This window comes from Kogia breviceps, chromosome X (assembly GCF_026419965.1).
Source record: "Kogia breviceps isolate mKogBre1 chromosome X, mKogBre1 haplotype 1, whole genome shotgun sequence".
Classification (NCBI taxonomy): Eukaryota; Metazoa; Chordata; class Mammalia; order Artiodactyla; family Physeteridae; genus Kogia; species Kogia breviceps.
In genome coordinates, this window is record NC_081330.1 from 95,511,247 (window position 1) to 95,532,217 (window position 20,971).

At 35.1% G+C, this 20,971-nt stretch overlaps 1 protein-coding gene across 14 annotated transcripts in view; it reads right to left on the reverse strand.

Annotated features, from left to right (window-relative positions):
- Positions 1–20,971, reverse strand: part of KDM6A (lysine demethylase 6A) — a 209,884-nt gene that overhangs the window by 48,101 nt on the left and 140,812 nt on the right. For 5 of the 14 annotated variants that reach the window (XM_059050558.2, XM_067023731.1, XM_067023732.1 and 2 more), the window contains 9 exons: positions 14,019–14,112; positions 10,718–10,844; positions 5,502–5,600; positions 5,136–5,355; positions 4,441–4,575; positions 3,838–3,993; positions 3,177–3,272; positions 2,165–2,266; positions 1,110–1,505 (listed from right to left, as the gene is read on the reverse strand). In XM_059050558.2, the coding sequence (XP_058906541.1) occupies positions 1,110–1,505; positions 2,165–2,266; positions 3,177–3,272; positions 3,838–3,993; positions 4,441–4,575; positions 5,136–5,355; positions 5,502–5,600; positions 10,718–10,844; positions 14,019–14,112 (1,425 nt within the window). The remainder of the gene's footprint in view (positions 1–1,109; positions 1,506–2,164; positions 2,267–3,176; positions 3,273–3,837; positions 3,994–4,440; positions 4,576–5,135; positions 5,356–5,501; positions 5,601–10,717; positions 10,845–14,018; positions 14,113–20,971) is intronic. The other 9 variants (XM_059050561.2, XM_059050559.2, XM_059050562.2 and 6 more) reach the window with 7 other exon arrangements.

Below are 20,971 nucleotides of genomic sequence, written 5' to 3' on the forward strand. Positions count from 1 at the left end.
CACCTCACTCCTCCATTCAAACCTCCCTATAGTTTCCCATTTAGCTCAGAATAAAATCCAAAATCTTTACAATTGCCTACAAGGCTGAACATGATTTAGCCAGCCTGTTTCCAGCTGGACCACATTTACCTCTCTTCTCACCCTGCTCAGCCATGCTTGCCACCTTGCTTGTCTCTGAATATGCAAAACACTCCTGCCTTAGGGCCTATTGCTCCTTTCTGCTCCCTACACGTGGAACACTCTCATCACAAGTATCTTCAAGGCTCACTTCTGTAACTCAGGTCTTTATTCAAATATCCCCTTCCAGTGAAATCTTCCCTGATATTCCTATTTATAACCGCAATTCCTCTACCACCAATCTCTAGTACTCTCCAGCTCTGTTTTCTAGTGTGTTTTTCCAGAGAACTAATTGTAACATTACCTAATATTCTATATGTAATGCTTATTTACTGTCTGTTTACCTACATGAATTAACATTTTAAAAGTCTCAGAAAAAGAACTTATCTCAGTTTTATCAATAATATAAAGCTAGCCAGCAATAAGTCAAATATTTCCTTAGAGCTAGTAAAAGTATAAGTAATTTGGCAATACATATTCACAACATTTTAAAAAAATGCTCTTTGACCCTTCAGTTCTGCTTTGGAGCACCCGCTCCATGGAAACAATCCAAAATATAGGGAAACTATGAGGATAAATATTCAGAAGTAAAAACTTTTTCTCCCACTAGAGTAATACTTACCACTTAGCAAAGCACCTGATCTTGAGTAGGCAATATATGCAGAAATGAACTAAGAAACATCACCATAAATTGCTTAAGATGCCACTGTAAATTAGCAGTGGGTTTGGGGGAGTTGTATGATCTATTTTCTTTTTTCTTATTTTTTTTTTTTTTGGAAATTTCTAACATTATCTGTGTAAATCTTATATGGAAAAGAAAATATACTCACATACATATAATACCAAGTCACAATGTAGTAATAACATTGTAGTACTATAAATGCTTATAAAAACAGTTCCTCAAACTTTTATTTCTTCTTCTCTCAAAATGCATAAAATCAAATGAAGATAACTATTATGTGAGAAGCCAACAAGGCAGTCAGTCCTATTACCTGAGTGGAGTTAGATAGTTGGTTTTTCCACGGCTCCTCTGCGCTGCTGGTCAGGTTTGTGCGGTTATGAGGTAGTGTGAGTGCGTTTCGCTGCAGGTAAGGCACGTTTCCATTACTTCCACTTCCTGTTATGTGATTATTGCCTATCAAAATAGTGTCTGTACTTCCCAGCGTTCTTGATGTGCTACAGGGAACATGGCCTGCAGAAAAGGGTCCATTGGCCAAAGGCTGCCCAGGGCAGGCAGGGCGGACTCCAGGCTGAGAGACGCTAGGCACTCTGGTCAGAGCAAGCTGTGGCTGCTGGCCAGAGACTGAGTTTGTAGGCAGTGATGAATCAGCTGTTGGCCCATTAGGAATTCCAGTAGATCGTACCTGTGCAACTCCTGTCTGTCTCATCTGTCAAAAAACAAATGAAAAATAAATGCTGCCTATGTGGTCCACAGGGGACAGAATCAGAATATGAAGAATATATAACCAGGTAATCTCTGATATTACCCTAACATTTAATTTCTCTGGGTTAAAAAATACCTTTTCAAAACAAGAAATTGTTTCTTCACATTTAGATTAGCTTCCTCGGAAAAGCAAGAACCTACTTAATTTTTAAAGAAATATCCCTTTAGTAATGACAAAAGAAACCAGCTGAAAATTATGGAAAAGAAATCAAATTTACAGGTCTTTCCCCCATCATAAAATAGGGGATCTCAAAATTCCATTCTATCACATTTATATGCCAGATTCTGAGTTAAACAAGCTTGAAAGAACCCCACCTAAGTTTAGGATGTAGCTTGTTAAGTATTAAATAATATAAATAAAACTCATGCAGAATAACATGTAAATAAATAATAAAATACTAAGTCATGTTCAAAATCAAATTTATTGCTGTTTTTTCCTAAAAATCTGTCCATTATCAGTATTTTAAGCAGCACAGATTATTCAATTCCACCAAATACTGGTGGAAAGTAGACATGGACATGAACATACTCTAAAATGATGTTCCAGTCAATAGAAATATTCGAAATGGTAACAAATTTTAGGGGAAAAAATGCTATACACACTTGATGTTGCTGCATTAAGACAAACTGACTTTCCAGCTGTTCCAGCATCAGTTTCTGTGCTGGATTTAAATTATTTCTATTTGCACGGAGCTGTTCCAAGTGCTAGAAGAAGAAGAAAGGAGAATACAGTCAAAGACACATCTAAGAAACAAGCTCACTATTCTAAGCAACCTTTCCCTTGAAATGAGTAGATAAAACTCAGAATGCTGTCTAGTCAAAGATACTGATTTCTGACCAATGATAATCAACCCCAAGATGAAGTCCTTTAAGAAGTTTGAGAAACCTCAGAAGGTTTACTGTAATGTGATCTTTGAGATAAATGCGCATGAAATTCTACTCATCAGTAATTTTCAGGATTTACACAGAAAGTTCTTTGAGCTTAAAAATGCACTGTGACAAGTACACTCTAAGAAGCACTGTTTGGAATAGGAAAAGTCTGAAGACAACCTGACTGTCCAAAACTAGTGAGCTGCCTAAGTAAAAGTATGACATCTTTGTAAAGAAACATGTAGTCATGAAAGAATAAGGAAGCTCTTTATACACTGACATGGAAAGGTCTGTAAAATATATTATTAACAGTATATATAGCATTCTACCATTTGTATAAAAAAAAGGAGAAAAACAGTAATATATGAGAGAAAGAGGATGCGTATTTGCTTCTACATGCATGATATATCTCTGGAAAGACAGATAAGAAACTAATAACACTGACTGTCTATTAGGAGGGGAACTGAGTGGGTAGGGGCAGGAATTAGATGGAGAATTTATATACCCTAAACTCATACTGAGGCAGTTTGAACCATGAGAATATATTTTGGGGGATGGGGGGGAGTGGAAAAAAGAAGAATGAATTATCTCTATTACTCTGGTAAATGTGGGTTCATTTTACTTATGCACCTATTTATTGAGTTTACTGCCATTCAACTTTAAGAATAGTTAAAAAACTTAAAACTTAGTACCTCTACTCTTCTTTAATAGGAAAAGCAATCTGTCAAAAGCATATCTTACATACCTGTAATTTCTGTGGTGTCAAACACCATGAATGACCTTGTTGCTGTACTGGAGGATGTGACACTGCATGGCCACTACTCCAATTATCAGAAGTATTCTGAGGAAAATTGATAAAAAAAAAAAAAAACATTAAAGAATATTTGGTTAAATCCATAGACTTAATAATAATGACTAATGGAGGCCAAATGACTTTGAATTGGAATATTTACATATAAGATGTTATGACATTTAGTTCTTTTAAAAATACTTTTACATGCATAATAAATTTGGAAAATCATAAATTAAGAAAATATTGATTCTTTAATAAGCCACCCAAAAAGGCCCACCCCTAAACTATGGCCCAAATGGCTAACCTAAATACCACACTGTCCACTAGGTCCAACATTAAGTTTATTTCAATGTCAGTAGAAGGTGATGATGAAAAGTGTGTTGAGATCTTAACGGCAGGGAGATGAATAAAATGATTTGATGAATGCAAATTTATCCCTACTTTCTATATTTAATATGATGCTAAGAATTTGGGATAGAAAAACTCAAACCTTTCACTCTTTGATGTCCACAGATTTAAAGTAAAGGACAGGAGATGTTCAAACTGCACAAGTTCAGGGCAGTTAGGAGTTTCTTTTTTGACTGGGATTTTTCTATTTCTCTAAAATATATACCTTTGTTGGACTAGATGTTCTTTTCCTCTTGGCAGGACTGGACAGGTCATCTACTTGACTAGAAGGAATCATGTGTAGTGGCAAGGATTGCTGTGAAATTGGTGTTTGACTGAGGCCTAATACAGGTTCAGTATTTGGATGATGAGGTTTACATGCCTAAGAATCACAGAAGGAAGACAAAAATAGGGTTCTATATATTCTTAATTCATTCCTTCAAATTGTAAAACTTTACAAGCTGCATACTTTTCAAAGCTATGTGGACATCGCTGATAGCAATTATTGAAAATCAAAATCAAATGAATCATCAATGGAGGAATGTGTACCTTCCTTTGAAAAACTTGCTTTAAAAAATAAACCACTGCAGCATTACTTTAAGAAACCTCCTTCAAAATCATGAAAATGCACAAAGGTTCTAAACTGGCACCCCAAAATTTCTTCCCATATCAGAGGGAGTTTTAACTTGATCTAGATTCCCTTCACAATTAAATCAAGAGGCTTTTCATTAATGAAAGCCTCCTGTGCTTAGTAAAATACGCTTGACCACTACAGATTGAAAAGAACCCTTAAAGCTGGGCACCTGCAGAACATAACCCAACTTCTCACCTGCTGTGCTGTGTTCATGGCACCCTGCCTGGAGGTAAGCTCTGCGGGGATTGGTAGGCTCCACGCCTCCTCAATACTAGGAAGTAATTTAGTTTTATTCTGTAGACTACCTTGTGGAAGGTTACACAACTGAGCCTAGGAAAAATTATGTAAAAAGCAAATTTAACACAAGCCTAATTGAGTAAGAGCAAGTCCACTAAATCTTCCTAAATGCTATAACTAATTGTTTTTAAAAGAAAATAGATTCTTAATTTGGGGTTTCAGAAAGATACTAAGTATAATGAGGGAAACCGGAATATAAACCTTTGTGAGAATTAAAACAAAGCTGAGCTCTGTTTTCAGAGTTCTTATAGCTGTCTTCTCATGAAACTCCAAGCAAGAGTGAAAGACAGTGTTTGTGTCCTTTTCTCTAAAATGCTATGACAACTTAAAAATGTAGACAATACATAGAAAAAAATTATGTAAATTAATATGCATCAACAGAGTAAATGTGCAAAAGAGCATCTTTCAAAATACTGCATATCTTACTTAAAATGAAAAGTAAAATAATATTACAAGCTATGGTATGTTTACAAAATATGGAAACAAATTATAGACATCAAAACACAGCTAGACAACTTCCCAGCCACCCTCCTTCTGCCTGAGTGTCATGGGGAAATATGTGCCTTTAAAAAACTGCCATTTAAACATTTTACCTGTAAATACTTAATTCGTGCTGCAAGTGCAGAGGTATTACTACAACTTTTGCTTCTGGTTGCATTTAAGTAGCATTTAATGGCATCCTGAGGCTGGTTGCAGGATTCGTAGAGTGTGCCTAGGTCCATCCAGGCTGCAGCATGGCCATGGTCCAATTGTACAGCACAAATATAGGCCTGTAAAGCATCCATAGGCTGATTTTGCTGCTGATATAGCACGCTGAAAAGAGATATTAAGAAAAAATGAGTTGACTAAGAAGAACTGCTTAGCTTCATAACATGATATAAGCCATGAAGTACATTATATGTGATGCAACCATCTTTGTGTATCAATTATAATACCATTATTTTTATACAAAGTCTTACCCTATTGAACACCATGTATCTGCACTTGCTTCTGATTTATCAATAGACTGCCTGTAAGATATAAAGGCATCCTGAACTTTCCCAATACTTGAATAGCACCTGAGAGGGGAGGGAAAAATCAAGAAAATAGGATTAATACTGATTGATTAATTAATTTGCTGAATGGATGGACTATCTGTCAAAGCAAATAGAAACCTAATAAGCTAACATATTTATGTGAATGTGTGTACATACATGACAATAATAACGTACATTATAATTAACCCTTCAATAAACTATATTATAGTCTATCTGATAGTGTTTATCAATACAGCATGCTTTAGCACCTATTAAAATAATTAAAGGCCATATCACTTCAATATTATAATACTGAGTTACGCACACACACACACACCCACTACTCTACTTATACAGCTTGATCTCTGGTTTTCTATAGAGTAAGAACATAGAGTTAAAAACCAAGAAAAACACTCTATGTTGGTAAGACTTGCTGAATCAGATTTCAATTCTCCTTTCTTAAATAATGAGGGCAAAAATTCTTTAATTCATACAAAATACAAACATAAGAAATAATATCAAGCTAACTATCAAAAATAGTATAAAATAGGATTAAGTACAGTATTTAATGACTAGTAAGGGTAGCAAGGTATGATTAAAGTTTCAAGGACCTGCCATTTTCTTAATGTAGATGTACCTGATGGATACACAGAACAGCAGCTGAAATTATAAATACAGAAATTATCTTTAGTGTTTGGCACTAAGGGAAAAAGAAAAAAAAAAATCCAGTTCGTCTTCAAGGAGCTTACAATTTAGTTGAGGATTGAAGACACATTATAATTGTCATGATGTCATATCAAATGGCTAGCACAGACAGTAAGTGGTCTGAGAATTTAGGGTAGACACACTACTGGGGGTTTAGGAAAGACAAGAAAGGGAAGGGTAAGAGTAAAGGAACTGAATATGTGTAGATGCATACTGTTTAGATCAGTGATACCCAATTACCAACCAGTATATGGCAATTTGGCCAAGCAAACGAAATGGAAAAACAACATACACATACATACATAAATTTTCCATGAGTAAACAGCAAAAAAAAAAAAAAAAAAATTAAACATCAAGTACTCCAAAAGTGTGGGAACCACTGATTCTGGCAGAGAAGGTGAGAAAAGGCATTTTGAAATGCTGCTTGAACAATATGAACAAAACTTAATATGATAGTACAGATACAAACAGTAGAGGATTTTAAATCCAACTCAAGAATACCCTGAAGTTTGTTCTTCTAACAAGGGGAATGGCACGATGAAAGTACTTTATAGGAATATTAATCTGCTAATGACACGTAGGGATAAACTGAAAGGAAAATAAGTTATGGACAGTAAAAAAAAAAGAATGCAGTTATATTCACTGGTTTGAAATATGCCAAAATTAGAATGAAAATAATGCAAGTAACAACAAAGAAAAAGACAGGAGAAACAATAAACCAAAAAAAAACAGATAAAGACTTTGTGACAGACTGATTAGCTATTCATGGGGGTGGGGTTATAATTTAGTTTTTAAGCCTGATTAAATAGAGGGAAAAAAATGGTGTTATCATTGGTAAAAATTAAGAAGAAGGAGCTGGTTCATCAGGGAAGAAAATGATGAATGAGGTTTGAAATATGCTGATTTTGACATGAGGTGTGGACATTAAAATGGGAAATGTTAGGTAAAAAATGGGAGATGTGGTCCTGGTGTTTAATACCTTGAAGGGTAGAAATCTAAATTTGGAATTCATCCATATGAAAGAGAGGGTGTAAGAACATAGGATACCGACAAAGGAGAGGTAAAACTAAGCCTAAGCAATCACTAATATTGTGGTTGGGGCAATATATGAAAGGTGAGTGACTGAGACAGAGAAGGCACTGTCAGAGAACGTCTGCAAACTGTTTTATGAGAAGGGAATTCAGGACAAGAGGGCATTAACAATACCAAACAGGGAGAGACACCACAAAGAAAGGGAATGCTTAACACATAGTAGAAAACGTGCTGTTTGTTGTTGTTAAATCAAAGCCAATCGCAGATTTATAGACAAATTTGCCTAACCGCTGGGAGGAATAAGCAGTAATTCCCAAAACCAATGTTTTCATACTTGATTCCTACAAAATGAAAGTAGGAAACCAATGTGCCCAAATACAGATGTCCCAATCCAACTGCCAACCACGTTTCCTCTAATAAAACTTAACTAGGTTTCCCTGAGACAGCGCTGTGTAATTGAAAAAGCACTGGGTGTTGAACCTAGGATCTAGTCCCTGCTCTGATATTAGTTACCTGCGTGACTGTGACCTTGGACAAAACATTTTACTCCTCTGAGCTCACTTTCTAAAACATCTGCAAAATGACAAGGTTTACAGAGTGAACTAGGTGACCTCCTGGTCCTTCCCAGCTCTAACATTCTATAGTTCTGTGACAACACAGTCAATGATTAGTACCAGTTTAACAGCATTACCACATTACACTTTTGTTATGATATACACATGCCAAATGACAAATTCAATCTTCAACACAGACCTGAATGCAGAGGTAAGTAATAAAATGCCTCAGAAATATTAGGGTCATCAAATCCCAAAGTTGCTTACTGACACTTGAGATCTTCCTTCAGAGCTTTAATAACTTCTAAAATACAATTTATTTATAAAAATTTTCTCACAACAAAATAGATTTGAAGCAACACATTAGAAGTCAGCAAAAGAGGGTAAGAAAAGTAAACATCAAGGAAAAAAAAGTCTAAACAGTCCTCAAATTATATTACAGATAAAAAATAATGAACACCAACATGATAATCTTGAACCCCCAAATAAGTTAAACTGTAGTAAGTATCCTTTAACTGAGAAGTCAGTAAACTATAGTTGGAAAATTTTACCCAGAAAGATTCAAATAAAAGCTTCTCAATGATTTAAAATGTAAAACCAGTTAATGCGGGGGGGCGGGGGGGACCTCCTATGGAATAGTGCTCACTGAGCTGAAAATTACAGCATTACTAAGATAGTAATTTTGGGGAATTCCCTGGCAGTCCAGTGATTAGGACTCGGCACTTTCACTGCCAGGGCCGGGGTTCAATCCCTGGTCAGGGAACTGAGATCCCGCAAGCGGTGCAGCCGGGAAAAAAAAAAAAGTAATTTTTGATGTTTTGTTATGTATTAATTTTCCATGCCTAGAATTAAGAAAAAATTATATTAAAAAGACATCCACACTATTGTACTGTATTAAACTACTGATGATCCTTATCTTAGGTCAAAAGGAAAATACTTTCTAGTACACATTCCTTTTAATCTATATTAAAAGAAATTTTCATACATAAACATTAACACTAGAGGCAATGACTAGGCAAGGCCCTACTTCCCAGTACTAGACCTCCTTTCTGGTCACTGTATGAAGCCTATCACTGCACAATACTAATAGTAGTAACAGAGCTAGCTCCAAGTGCAAATGGCGTTCAGTTAGTTCATTTATTCCATTTATTGAACAGCCACTTTGCTAGGCAGACACATACAAAGATGGTAAGATCCAGTTTCTGCTCCCAAAGATCTTGAGTGAAAGAGACAACATTTGGACTCTCAAGTTTTATTAATAAGAAACCCAATTTAGATGATTTTACAAGCTTGGGAAGGAATCAGAAAATCCCTGCTAAAAATAGCAACTTTTCCACTCAACTCTTATCGTATATTATTAATGAATAATCAATTTTTTTTTTTTTTTTTTTTTTTTTTTTTTTTGCAGTACGCGGGCCTCTCACCGCTGCAGCCCCTCCCGTTGAGGAGCGCAAGCTCCGGATGCACAGGCTCAGCGGCCACGGCCCACAGGCCCAGCCGCTCCACGGCACGCGGGATCCTCCCGGACCGGGGCACAAACCCGCATCCCCTGCATCGGCAGGCGGACCCTCAACCACTGCGCCACCAGGAAAGCCCTCAAATTTTTTTTAAAAGAAGGAAACATCTTAATATTATTCCCTCTCATACAAATATACTTTGCTATATTTAAAGGGAAAAAAATGAAACCATACAAAATACTAAAATTTAACGTGACTATGTGGCAAACTCACTCTAAGTAAAATACTATAGGAAAATAGAGGAAAAAAAGCTTAAAGTTAAAACAAAATAGGATAATTTCCGAAGAATTCATAAAATTAAAACCTTTAGAATAGGAAGGTACCTAACAGAGAATCTAACCCAGGGCTTGGCTTCTCAACCTCAGCACCATTGACATTTTGGGCCAGGTAATCTTCTACTGTAGAGACCTGTCCCACTAGATGCCAGTGGCACTCCCCATAGTTGTGATAACCAAAATGTCTCCACAGACATTATGAAATGTCCTCTATGGGGCAAAATAACCCCACCCCCACCCCTAGCATTGAGAACCACCAATCTAATTCTCTTATCAATAGAAAACTGAAGCCTCAAAAGGTTTAACTGTACCATCCATGATTCCACAAATAGTAGCCTAGCCAAGACTTGAATCCAAGTATCTCAGCTCATAGTCGAATGATCTTTCCACCATACTGCAAAAGCTAAAACCAATTAGGAACCAAAAAACAATCTGATAATGGTCCAAAAATATATTCTATCAGATACATATACATGAGGTATGTTTCAGATAATCAGTAAGCAAAATTCAGACATTCAAAGTACAAAAGAAGTTTATAGGCTTTGCAAAAAACTATTTTCACTACATGTCACTTCTCCTTTCCAACAAATCCAAAAATAATGTATCTACTTTCGACTGTGATTTGAGATCTACTATTAATGTTCATTCTAAGGTATGTATCACTAATCAAAATGATAACTAGCAAAGTTCTACTGACTACTGGTAGTCACCAGATAGAATGAAAAATTCTCTGTTCTATTAGACATATAAAGAAAACACTAGAAATCAAAAGGAAAGGCATAAATAGTTGAATGAAAAATTACTATCTGCTATGACTTTTTAAAAACCAGCAATAATTTAAGTCAAATGAAAATTCAATAAGCAAAATAAGAAACGTCCTGATAGACCAGATGATGCTGAAAGAAAACCACCACATTCAGCTTTATTTTTTAACTTCTAGAAATCTGTTATAAAATACTTAAAAGAGAAAATACACTGATCAAGTTATTAGTAAACTAATATTTTAGATCATAATTCAAAACTCTTAGCTGGAATAAACAAAAGCAAAAGCTAAGTGTCTGATAAGTCAGTCTTACCTTCCGAGGAAATACCAGGACTGGCCAGAATTAGGATCTGCTTCCAAGGACTTTTGGAGATATTGAATAGCATAGCTTTCCTTGGTGGCTTTATCTCCCAGGAGATCCACAGTATGATGCATCCAACCTATAGTAAGTGATTAAAAATATTTACCTAAATGACTTAACTATTCTTCTATTTTAAAGAATATCAAGCAGAAAACAAACAAGTAAAAAATACTCTTTTCAGTAAATTTATTCATTTAGCTTGGCATACACGCTCCCAAAATTAAGAACGGTCAATTCTGGCCTAAGAAAGTCTGTTTTTAAAGTACAGCCAAAGCTATGAAGACCTTTCATTCCAGAGAAATTAAAACAATTTTAAGCACTGACTTATCACTTAGTAGATTGCAAACTACAGTTCTTTTATTCTCTGATTTTTGTATTTGAAAAGATTCCAAGGTATAAAACAAAGAATACAAAAATGTTAAATCTTATTCACTGTTCCATGTAAAAATTTATGTGCATTTAAGAATCTCCGAGACAGTCTATTATTAACCCAATGTTTATTTCCAAGGAGTAAATATAAGCTATATAATCAATGATAGTTCAGAGTAAAACACACACATACAATCCCACCTTATTGGCACTGGCTACATATTTTCACACCTTATAAAATAAAAACTATAAAGCATTTGACAATTTTTTAAAACCCCAAGGCTATTAGAAAAGTCCATTCAAATGGTGCAAATAAAAATGGTACAAAATGGGTAACACAAATGTTTAATAAATAAATTTAGATAGTGCATAATCTCATATGTGGAATCTTAAAAAGTCGAATACACAGAAGCAGAGAGTTGAATGGTGGTTACCAGGAGCAGTAAGGTTGGGGAAATGGGGAGATGTTGGTCAAAGGTTACACTGTTGAAGTTATGTAGGATAAGTAAGTCTAGAGAACATACAGCATTACAACTGCAGAAACTTGCTAATAAGAGAGTAGATTTCAGGTGCTCCCACCACACAAAAACAAATGGTAACTATGTGAGGAGATGCATATGTTGACTAGCTTGACTGTAGTAATCATTTCACTATGTACAGGTGTATCAAAACATCATCTTGTATATTTCTTTTCTGAAGCTTCAGTAAGGTTTTAATTATTATCTAGCTTAAGAAATAGAAATGCATAACCATACATTATTTTTAAGAAAGGACACATTACATTAGCATCTAGGAAAGGGTGCATGGTTAAAATCCCTATATTTCTTTCATAAGATTGGGTTTGAAGAATGTAATCAATTTTATGAACCAATGTGATTTATAAACAAACACAAATTAAAGAGACAAACTGAACTTGGAAAAAAACAAAACCAAAAACATCATCTTGTACACCTTAAATACAATTGTTATGATAAATAAACAAGCAAGCAAGCTGGCTATGGAAGTAATCAAAAGATTGGATCATGGACTAGTGTATTCTTTTTTTTTTTTTTTTTTTGCGGTATGCGGGCCTCTCACTGTTGTGGCCTCTCCCGTTGCGGAGCACAGGCTCCGGACGCGCAGGCTCAGCGGCCATGGCTCACGGGCTTAGTTGCCCCGCAGCATGTGGGATCTTCCCGGACCGGGGCACGAACCCGTGTCTCCTGCATCGGCAGGCGGATTCTCAACCACTGCGCCACCAGGGAAGCCCTGGACTAGTGTATTCTATACCTTCAAGGCACACAGGAATAATTTGATTTAATTTGCCAGGGAATCATATTTCAGTTGTAGATCAATTCAAATGCATAAAATCAGCTGTTCTTTGTGTATAGTCCACAGTACATAAAACAAATAAGGACCCTTATTTTCTGGCATTTGTTATAGTTGCTGTGCTCCAAAAGACATTTTAAAAGGATTGAGTTACCATGTTTTACAGAAATATAAGTCAATCACACATCTATTCATCTGTTCTTCCCTTACCTCTCCTACTATTACTAGTAAGAACAGGACCTACAGTAGCAGGCTCTAAAAGGAGTTGCTTAATTTAAGCAACAGTGACAAGAAAGTAGGAAGGATTGATGTGCAGGCATAAATTAGACTCAATTAGGGGAAGTACCTTCCTTTTTAAAACCATGAAAAGTTTACCTATACACTCTGCCAAAGAAGACAGGTAATTCAAACGATTTCAATCCATTTCTTAAATTTAAAAGGTATATATGCATTTTTGCTATTGACACATTCTTCACTGCAGCTAATTAAAAAACAGCTTGTATTCAAATACTAGCTGAATGAGTAAGCTGTCTGAATGCGTCACTTTGTTCTTTTTACTAACACAAAAGCTTTTTTGCTATACTAATAAACTTGTTTTAATTTAAAGATACAAATTCACATTACTCAAACACTACATGTAATCATTAAAAACAAAACTTTACTATAATTTTTAAAAGTATGGATAACTCAAGGAAAATTCTAACCAGAGATTAAATTAAAAACAAAGCTAAAAACAAAACTTTTATATGAAAGCAATGTGTTTATTTTGTATAACCGATCACATACATAATATGCATTCATATCATGAAGATAAGTGATAAAGTCTAAGCTTAAATAATTTTAAAATTACATAAAAAAGTCACATCATGAAAACATTCATATTACTACAACGTTGCCTAAAACTTAAGAGTCAATTATTTGCCCAGACCAAAAACAAATTTTATTTAAAAAGCTGGGGGGGGGGGCGGGGGGAGACACCAAAAATCCCCTGAAATACCAAATGCAGACAAGAAATATGACTCAATAACCAAGCAACAAAATTAAATGTTGGAGAATTCCATCATTATCTTCTTGGTGATAGTGACACATTATATCCAGATTACTACATTCCTTCATCTTCAACATTACAACAGAACTGCATGTGTAGAGAAACTATATATAGTGTTAGATGTTCCACAATTCTTACATAAAATGTTTTAGTTAGTATTATCAACAGAGCTATGAAAGCAAGCTCACCAACCACTAAGAGACCTTAGGTAAATCACTTAACTTCATTGAGTACTAAGCATATCTGGCTCAAAGAAAGTATTCAGTCCCCCACCCATGGGTTGAGTACTAGAGTATAATTTTGAGGATTTAAAAGGACAAGTTGCACTAAAGAACTGTAATGAGATTGACTGTGAGATAGACAATGCTTGGCAGAAGGTGGAAACATGATGGGTTCAGATTAATTCTATCAACTCTGGGGAGAAGGAAAGAAAAGAAATAGGGTACATGAGCCACGTATTTACCATCTGTGACATGTAAAAAACATAGAGATGTACTTATAACACACTAAATGTATATTATTACATACCCAACTGTTGTAAGACAGTTGCTTTTACTTGTGCAGAAAGGTTTTCTGTCTGCAAAAGTTGTTCATAAGCTTCCTTTGCAGAATGATACTTCCTCTAAAGAGCAGGAAAAACAGATTTAAAGAAAATAAAATTAACATCTTTAAAGAACTAGCTCATATGTTAAGTTTTATATGATACTGATATTTTAGCGTATTTTAAAAACTCAACTGAAAGAGAAAAGTGCCTTACTGAATGTTTCTCTAACTCTAGACAGTTGGGGTTAATAGGCCATGTTTCAGAGTATCTAACACCAGTAAAACATTCAATATAACAAAGTATCATGAAAACATGACCTTTAAGAATTTGCCAAATCTCAATAGTTAAAAACAAAAATCATCTCAACCTATTTAATAACATAAATGATTTCAATTTTACTTAATAACACTAATGAAACCAGAAAAGTATTCTACTTCCAAGTGCATCATCTGTCTGCCTAGAAATACCAAGTTCCAAAGCAACTTAACAGGAACAATAGAGCACATGTCAAAAATGCTTTAAAAAAACTAAGTGCAAAAGTAGTTGAAACCTAAGTTTAAAAGATATAGATACTGGTATATAAAATATCCTATGAAAAATTTTAGAATACATATATGATTTTGAAGACAACAAACCTCCCATAATTATAGTCTAATAATGTTTGCAATATTTAAGATTCCTTGGGCAAAACTCTAAATGAAACCATTTACCCACAGTTCTCATCCCAAAAGTACTAATATGACTGAAACCCATTATTGCTACAGTCTTAAAACTTAAAACCTCCCCACCACCACCCCCAAAAAGGGGAAAAACCAACAAAGAAAATCTCATAAATACTATCTTTAAAAAAATACTTGGCAGAACAATGAAGTGGCTTTCATTCATATCACTGACAGTACACAGCTGCCTGAGCAAACAAATCTTTCTCCCCCAAAACATAGGTAGAAACACGAAACTAGCTGTGTGAGCCTCAGGCAAATCACTTGAACTATGATTCAACATCCATAAAACAGACGTAGTGCCTGATCTTTCTATCTAGAGTTGTTCTAAGGATCATATTAGATTAAAAAAGAGCTATGGAAACAAATAAGGAGCTCTATGAATGCAGTATGTCAACATGAGGACGATCTGAAAGAACTGTCCATTGAGATTAACAGTAGTTATTACATAAATTTTTATTCATCAAGTAAATGAGTTCTCTTTAAACATTAATCTGGTCTGAAAAAGTAAATTAGACAATTAATGAAGGATAAGGATCAAGTTATTCAACTCAGTTCCTTCAACTGATAAATATTTGTTGAACACCTAATACATAACATGCTTGGGATTACAGTGTAGTCAAGAATACAGATATAAAAACAAAAAAAAATACTGTACTGTTAAAAAAAACCATACTGTACTGTGTAAAATAACAGTATGATATTTCCCAGAGGAAGAAAGAGCATGTGGTAAATTTAGAGTACTAGCATACTGGGCAGAAAATGCAGAGACAAGCAGACAACTTCACAAAGACCTTCCTAAACCATGTTAAAAGACTATAGACTGTATCCTAAGACAATGGGGTACCAATGAAATAAGTTCAAGCAATATGATCAAATTTATATTTTAGAAAGAGCCCTTTGTGGAATTACCTCAACAAATGCTAAAACATACTTCCAAACACTAGTAATAATAATAAAAAAAACCCCAACATACTTGAAAAAGCTGGTTGCATCGTATTGAGAAACATGAAGTTTGATTTCTACCTCCTATTATATACAAAAAACTGGCATCCACATTAAAGACCTAAATATGAAATGTAAAAGTATAAAACTAAGAGAAGAAAATGAAGGAGAGTATTTCTTTAAGATGTGAAAGAATTTATTCAACCTGGCCAAAATGGCACAAATAAGGAGGAGTAAGGATCTGACTTGAAACACATAAGCAGAAAAATAGGCAATGGACATAAAAACCAACACATAAAAGGTGAAAAACATATGAAGAAGTGTACACCTCTAGAAATCAGAAAACGCAAGTTTAAATGATATACTACCTTCTACCCATCAGACTGGCAAACATAAAGTTGGGTAGTTCTTAGTATTGTGGGGATGTGAGTAAAGGAAAATGCTCATGCCTTGCCTGAAGAGAATTTACTCATGAAATTAGGTATGCAAATATGCTCCAAACTAACAATCTCACTCTTGGGATATATATACCAAAGGAACCTTCCCAGAGGTAATGTTGTAAATGGTACTATTTGTAGTACCAAGGAGATGGACAACCTAGGTCTATGTCACTAGGTGAGTGGAAATATAAAATATGATGGATGCTTACAGCAGAACATTAAGTAGCAACTATAAACAGTATATAAAAGCAACATGAGTTTATCTGTAAAGGTGTTTAGTGTAAAGTTTTGTCTCTGGTAATGCTGAAGTAACACTTCAGACAGCTTTAAATTCTGGATAAAAAATAAAAGTTAACTATCAGGAAGTACTGAAAAGAAACCAAAATCAGGCAAAAACAGAGAAGCTAATACTTAGAGGAAGGGAATGCCACTGGTTTAGTAACCCCATTTTTCTAGGATTTTCACCTGAAGGCAGGCCCCAACTGGTATCTGGTTGGCTAGAACTCAAACAGAAATCACCAATCTTACTAGCTTGAAGAATCAGAGGACAGACTTTGAAACTATCACAAGAGCTGGAAGTGAGGGGAGAAGAAATCCCAGAAAGGAGAGGGATAGAAAGAACAACAAATTCTGCAGTTAAACGGCTCAAATCCCTGGTTGACCACCGAACTACGCATGAACACAACAGATGTTCAGCAGCCTAAAAGAACTAAAGAAAGAGATTCAGCTGTTGCCAACCACAGGGATGACAAAATTTCATGTGTGACTTGAGCAAAGTTAACTGGCTAATAAAACAAAAATATAATCTTCAGAAAAATATAATAAAATCACTCTCCACAATGTATTTATTCATGATACCCAGAATAAAATTACCAGACTTGTAAGAATCAGTAAATTTTTACTCATGTTGAAAAGAATAGGAAATTAATGAAAACCAGCCATGAAATGACTCAGATGTTGAAATTGCAAATAATTTTAAAGCAGCTATTTTAACAACGTTCACAGATGAAAAGGAAAACATAATCATAAGGAATGAATGGACCAAAAATCAGAGCACGTAAAGAGAAATTAAAAGAGAAACACAAGGAAATTCTAGAAATGAAAAATACTAATTTGAAAAATTTTTTTTAAGTTACTGGAAAGACTGAATAGCAGATTAAAGACTTAATTGGAGTCCAAGAAGAAGAGAGAAAGAACGAGGCAGAAAAAATATTGACAATATAATGGCTGAGAACTTTCCAGAAGTGATGACATCAAAATCCCATATCCAAAAGATTAAAAAAAACCACAAGTAGTATAAATATAAAGGAAAAACCAATACCTAAGTACATGATAGTCACATACTTAAAACCAAATGTAAACAGAAGAACCTTGAAAGCAGCCAGAGAAAAACCACAAAATACAAAGGATACAACAAGAATGACAGCCAACTTTATGTAACTGTATCAGTAACTGAATTAAATATAAATGAACTAGATATTCAAACAAACAACGGAGACTGCCAGACAGATTTACAAAAGTGAAAAAGCCAAAACCACAGTACTTGTAAGATATGCACTTTTTCATATAAGGATTCAAACAGGCTGAAATAAAAGGATGGGAAAAGATACCATGTAAACTGTAAGTATTAGAAAGCTGAAGTGACTAGGTTCAGATCAGATTAAGAAGGCTTCAAGGCAAAGAGTATATTACCAGAGAGAAAGAGGAATATTTCATAATGATAAAGGACATATCAGGATGAGATAACAATAACAAAGCTTTAAATAAATGAAGACTGACAGAATTAACACTGATAAAATACAATTAATCTATGTAATTTATTCCAATTTCACCAACTGTCCCACTTATATCCTTTTTCTGGTCCAGGATCTAACTCAAAATCCCATGCTGTGTTAAATTAGCATGTCTCTTTACCATCCTCTAATTTGGGACAGATACTCAGTCTCTGACTTTCATTACCTTGACACTTAAAGCAGCGGTCCCCAACCTTTCTGGCACCAGGGACCATTTTCGTGGAAGACAATTTTTCCACAGACCGGGGGTGGGGTGTGTTCCCAGGTGGTAATGTGAGCCACGGGGTAGGGGTGGGGGGTCAGGCAGTAATGCCAGCAATGGGGGAGCTGCAGATGAAGCTTCACTCACTCGCCCTGCTGCTAACCTCCTGCTGTGCGGCCCAGTTCCTAATAGGGGTTGGGGACCCCTGACTTAAAGTACTAGCTAATTATTTTGAAGAATAGCGCTTTCAAATTAGTAAGCACCTTGTGGAAAGATATTCAACATTCCTCATACATTAATTAATTAAAATTCTACAGTAAGAAAAAGGTGACCCCTTTCCCTGTTTATTTATTCAATTATTCATTTATAGCAATATGAATATATTTTATTCTATATCTTATATACCATTATTATAATTGTTTCTAAACTTGTGTCAGATTTGGTGATTAGAAACCCCGTTTCCCTCAAGTTGGCTCCTTTATCTTTCCACATGCCCATCACTTTTTGAGCACTTCCTTACTTTTTGGCACCACAAAATGTTCCAGGGCTCGTCTAGTAGTTTCCCTGCCTAAGCCCTGGAATCACCCACTTCTCCCCAAGAATTCCTGATTCCTTATATTGAAGAATTGGATTTAGAAACAAAGATCTGGGTGCTTGTACATTCACTGCTGATAAGGTGGGTCACTGCTTCTAGGGCCTTGCAGCAAACAGAGCTAGGAAATATATTAATACACACACACACACACACACACACACACACACACACACACACTCTTACATCTCTATTTCTATCCAACTCTCTATTTCCATAAATAACCTATGTTCATAGTGATCCCTCCAATTCCAATCCAACAACACAGAATTCAGTCCAGCCTTTCTTCTTTTCTTACTTGTAAGTTCTCTGACACTGAAAATCTGGTCCTCACTATCCACAATACATTTACTTAACTGTTTACCCCTAATATTTACATAAAATAGTTGCAGAATTTCTGCCCATATCCCTGTGAGAAAGTAACTGCAGCAGAAGATTTGTTTACAGTTCTTTTGTCTCTAGCTTTACACTACAGAGTCAAAATACTATTCTCCAAAGTTATTTAGCTTAGTTCTTTTCATCCCTACCACTCAGTATACTTATGTTATTCATTTGTAATACAGTTAGGTTCATTTGTTACTGTTTACATTCTATTTTGGGCTAACTCACATTCTGGTTGGTCTTAATTATTCAATGAATTTTGGGGTGGGTATGTGAAACATAACCAGGTTCTAGGAGTTAGAGCTACATAAAAAGTATACTCAAGATAAGTTCTACTCCCTACTACCCCATTCACAACCATTCCTGGGTAGGTAACCAACCTCACTTGTTTCTGGTTTATCCATTTTCAGTATTACCCATGCACAAGTGGGACGTGTATCTTGCTTTGCACATACATAGTTTCTTTCACAAAGGGTAGCATATTATAGTTTTATACTTCACATTTTTTCCACTTAACAGTATATCCTGGAAATCATTCCACATAGTGATTTACCTAGGTCTTCCTCATTCTTCTCTAAAGCTGCATGGCACTCCACTGCCGGAATGTACCATGATTTATACGTACAACCATTCTCCTATGTATGGACATTTAGGTTGTTTCCGATGTTTTGCAATCACAAACAATGCTCCAAAAGATATCTTTGTGCCTATATATTTTCATATTTCTGGAGGTATATTTTCAAGGTAGATTCCTAGATTTGGGATTGTTGAGTCAAAACGGTAAGTGTATACAGAGTTTTGCTAGATTACTGCATGTACTTCTGTTAGATTATTTTGTTCCAGATGGGGTGTACCAGTTTGCATTATCACAATGCATGAGAGTGCCTGTTTCGCTACCACAGCCACTTAAACTTTTCACCAATCTGACAGGTAAGAAACTGTATTTCAGTGTGCTTTAATTTGCATGTCTTTAACTGGGTGCATTTGAACACTTTTTCACATGCTTAAGGGCTGTTACATCTTTTTTGTAAAGTGTCTGCTCATGTCATTCTTCCCAGTTTTCTATTGGGTCTTGTTTCATTGTCTGTCAAATTTTAAGTTTGTTATATATCACAGGTATTAAGCCCTTTGTGCTATATGTTGTAAACATTTTCTCCCAGTTTCATAGGTGTCCTTTGAATGTATGGGTTTTTTGTTTTGTTTTATTTTGGCCATGCAGAAATTATTTTTATGTTGCTCAAACTGATTGGTCATTCTTTTTATTGCCGCTGAATTTTGAGCCATAGTTTAAAAAGCCTTTTTCCTACATCAAGGTTGAAGAAGAATTAATGTTTCTTCCAGTATTTGTACAATATCAATGTTTACATTTTGATCCTAATTCATCTGTAGTAGTTTATTCTTGTGAATAGTTTGTTACGGGTCTAATTTTATCTTTTTCCAAATGGCTACCTTATTGTCCCAGAACCGTGTATGAATAAATCTACCTTAGCTAAAGGAATGTAAGATATTACCTTTATCATATACTCAATTTCTCTATGTACACTGGATCTATTCCTGGCCTTTCTATGATATTTTACTGGTCTATTTGTCTAGTCACATGCCAGTACCATACTTTTAATCATATAGGCTTCCTTGTAATAGTTTAATATCTAGTAGGGTTAATATAACCCATACAATCCCTACCATCACCACCAGTGTTATTCTGGCTATCCTAGAATGTTTTTCCATGTCAAGTTACCTAATTGCTTTAAAAAGTTTATTAGTAATTTTTACTGATGTTGTATTACATTTAAAAACTAACCTAAATTCCCATGAACATCTGTATACTATTGAGTCATAGTATCTCTTTTAAGTTTATTGTCAAG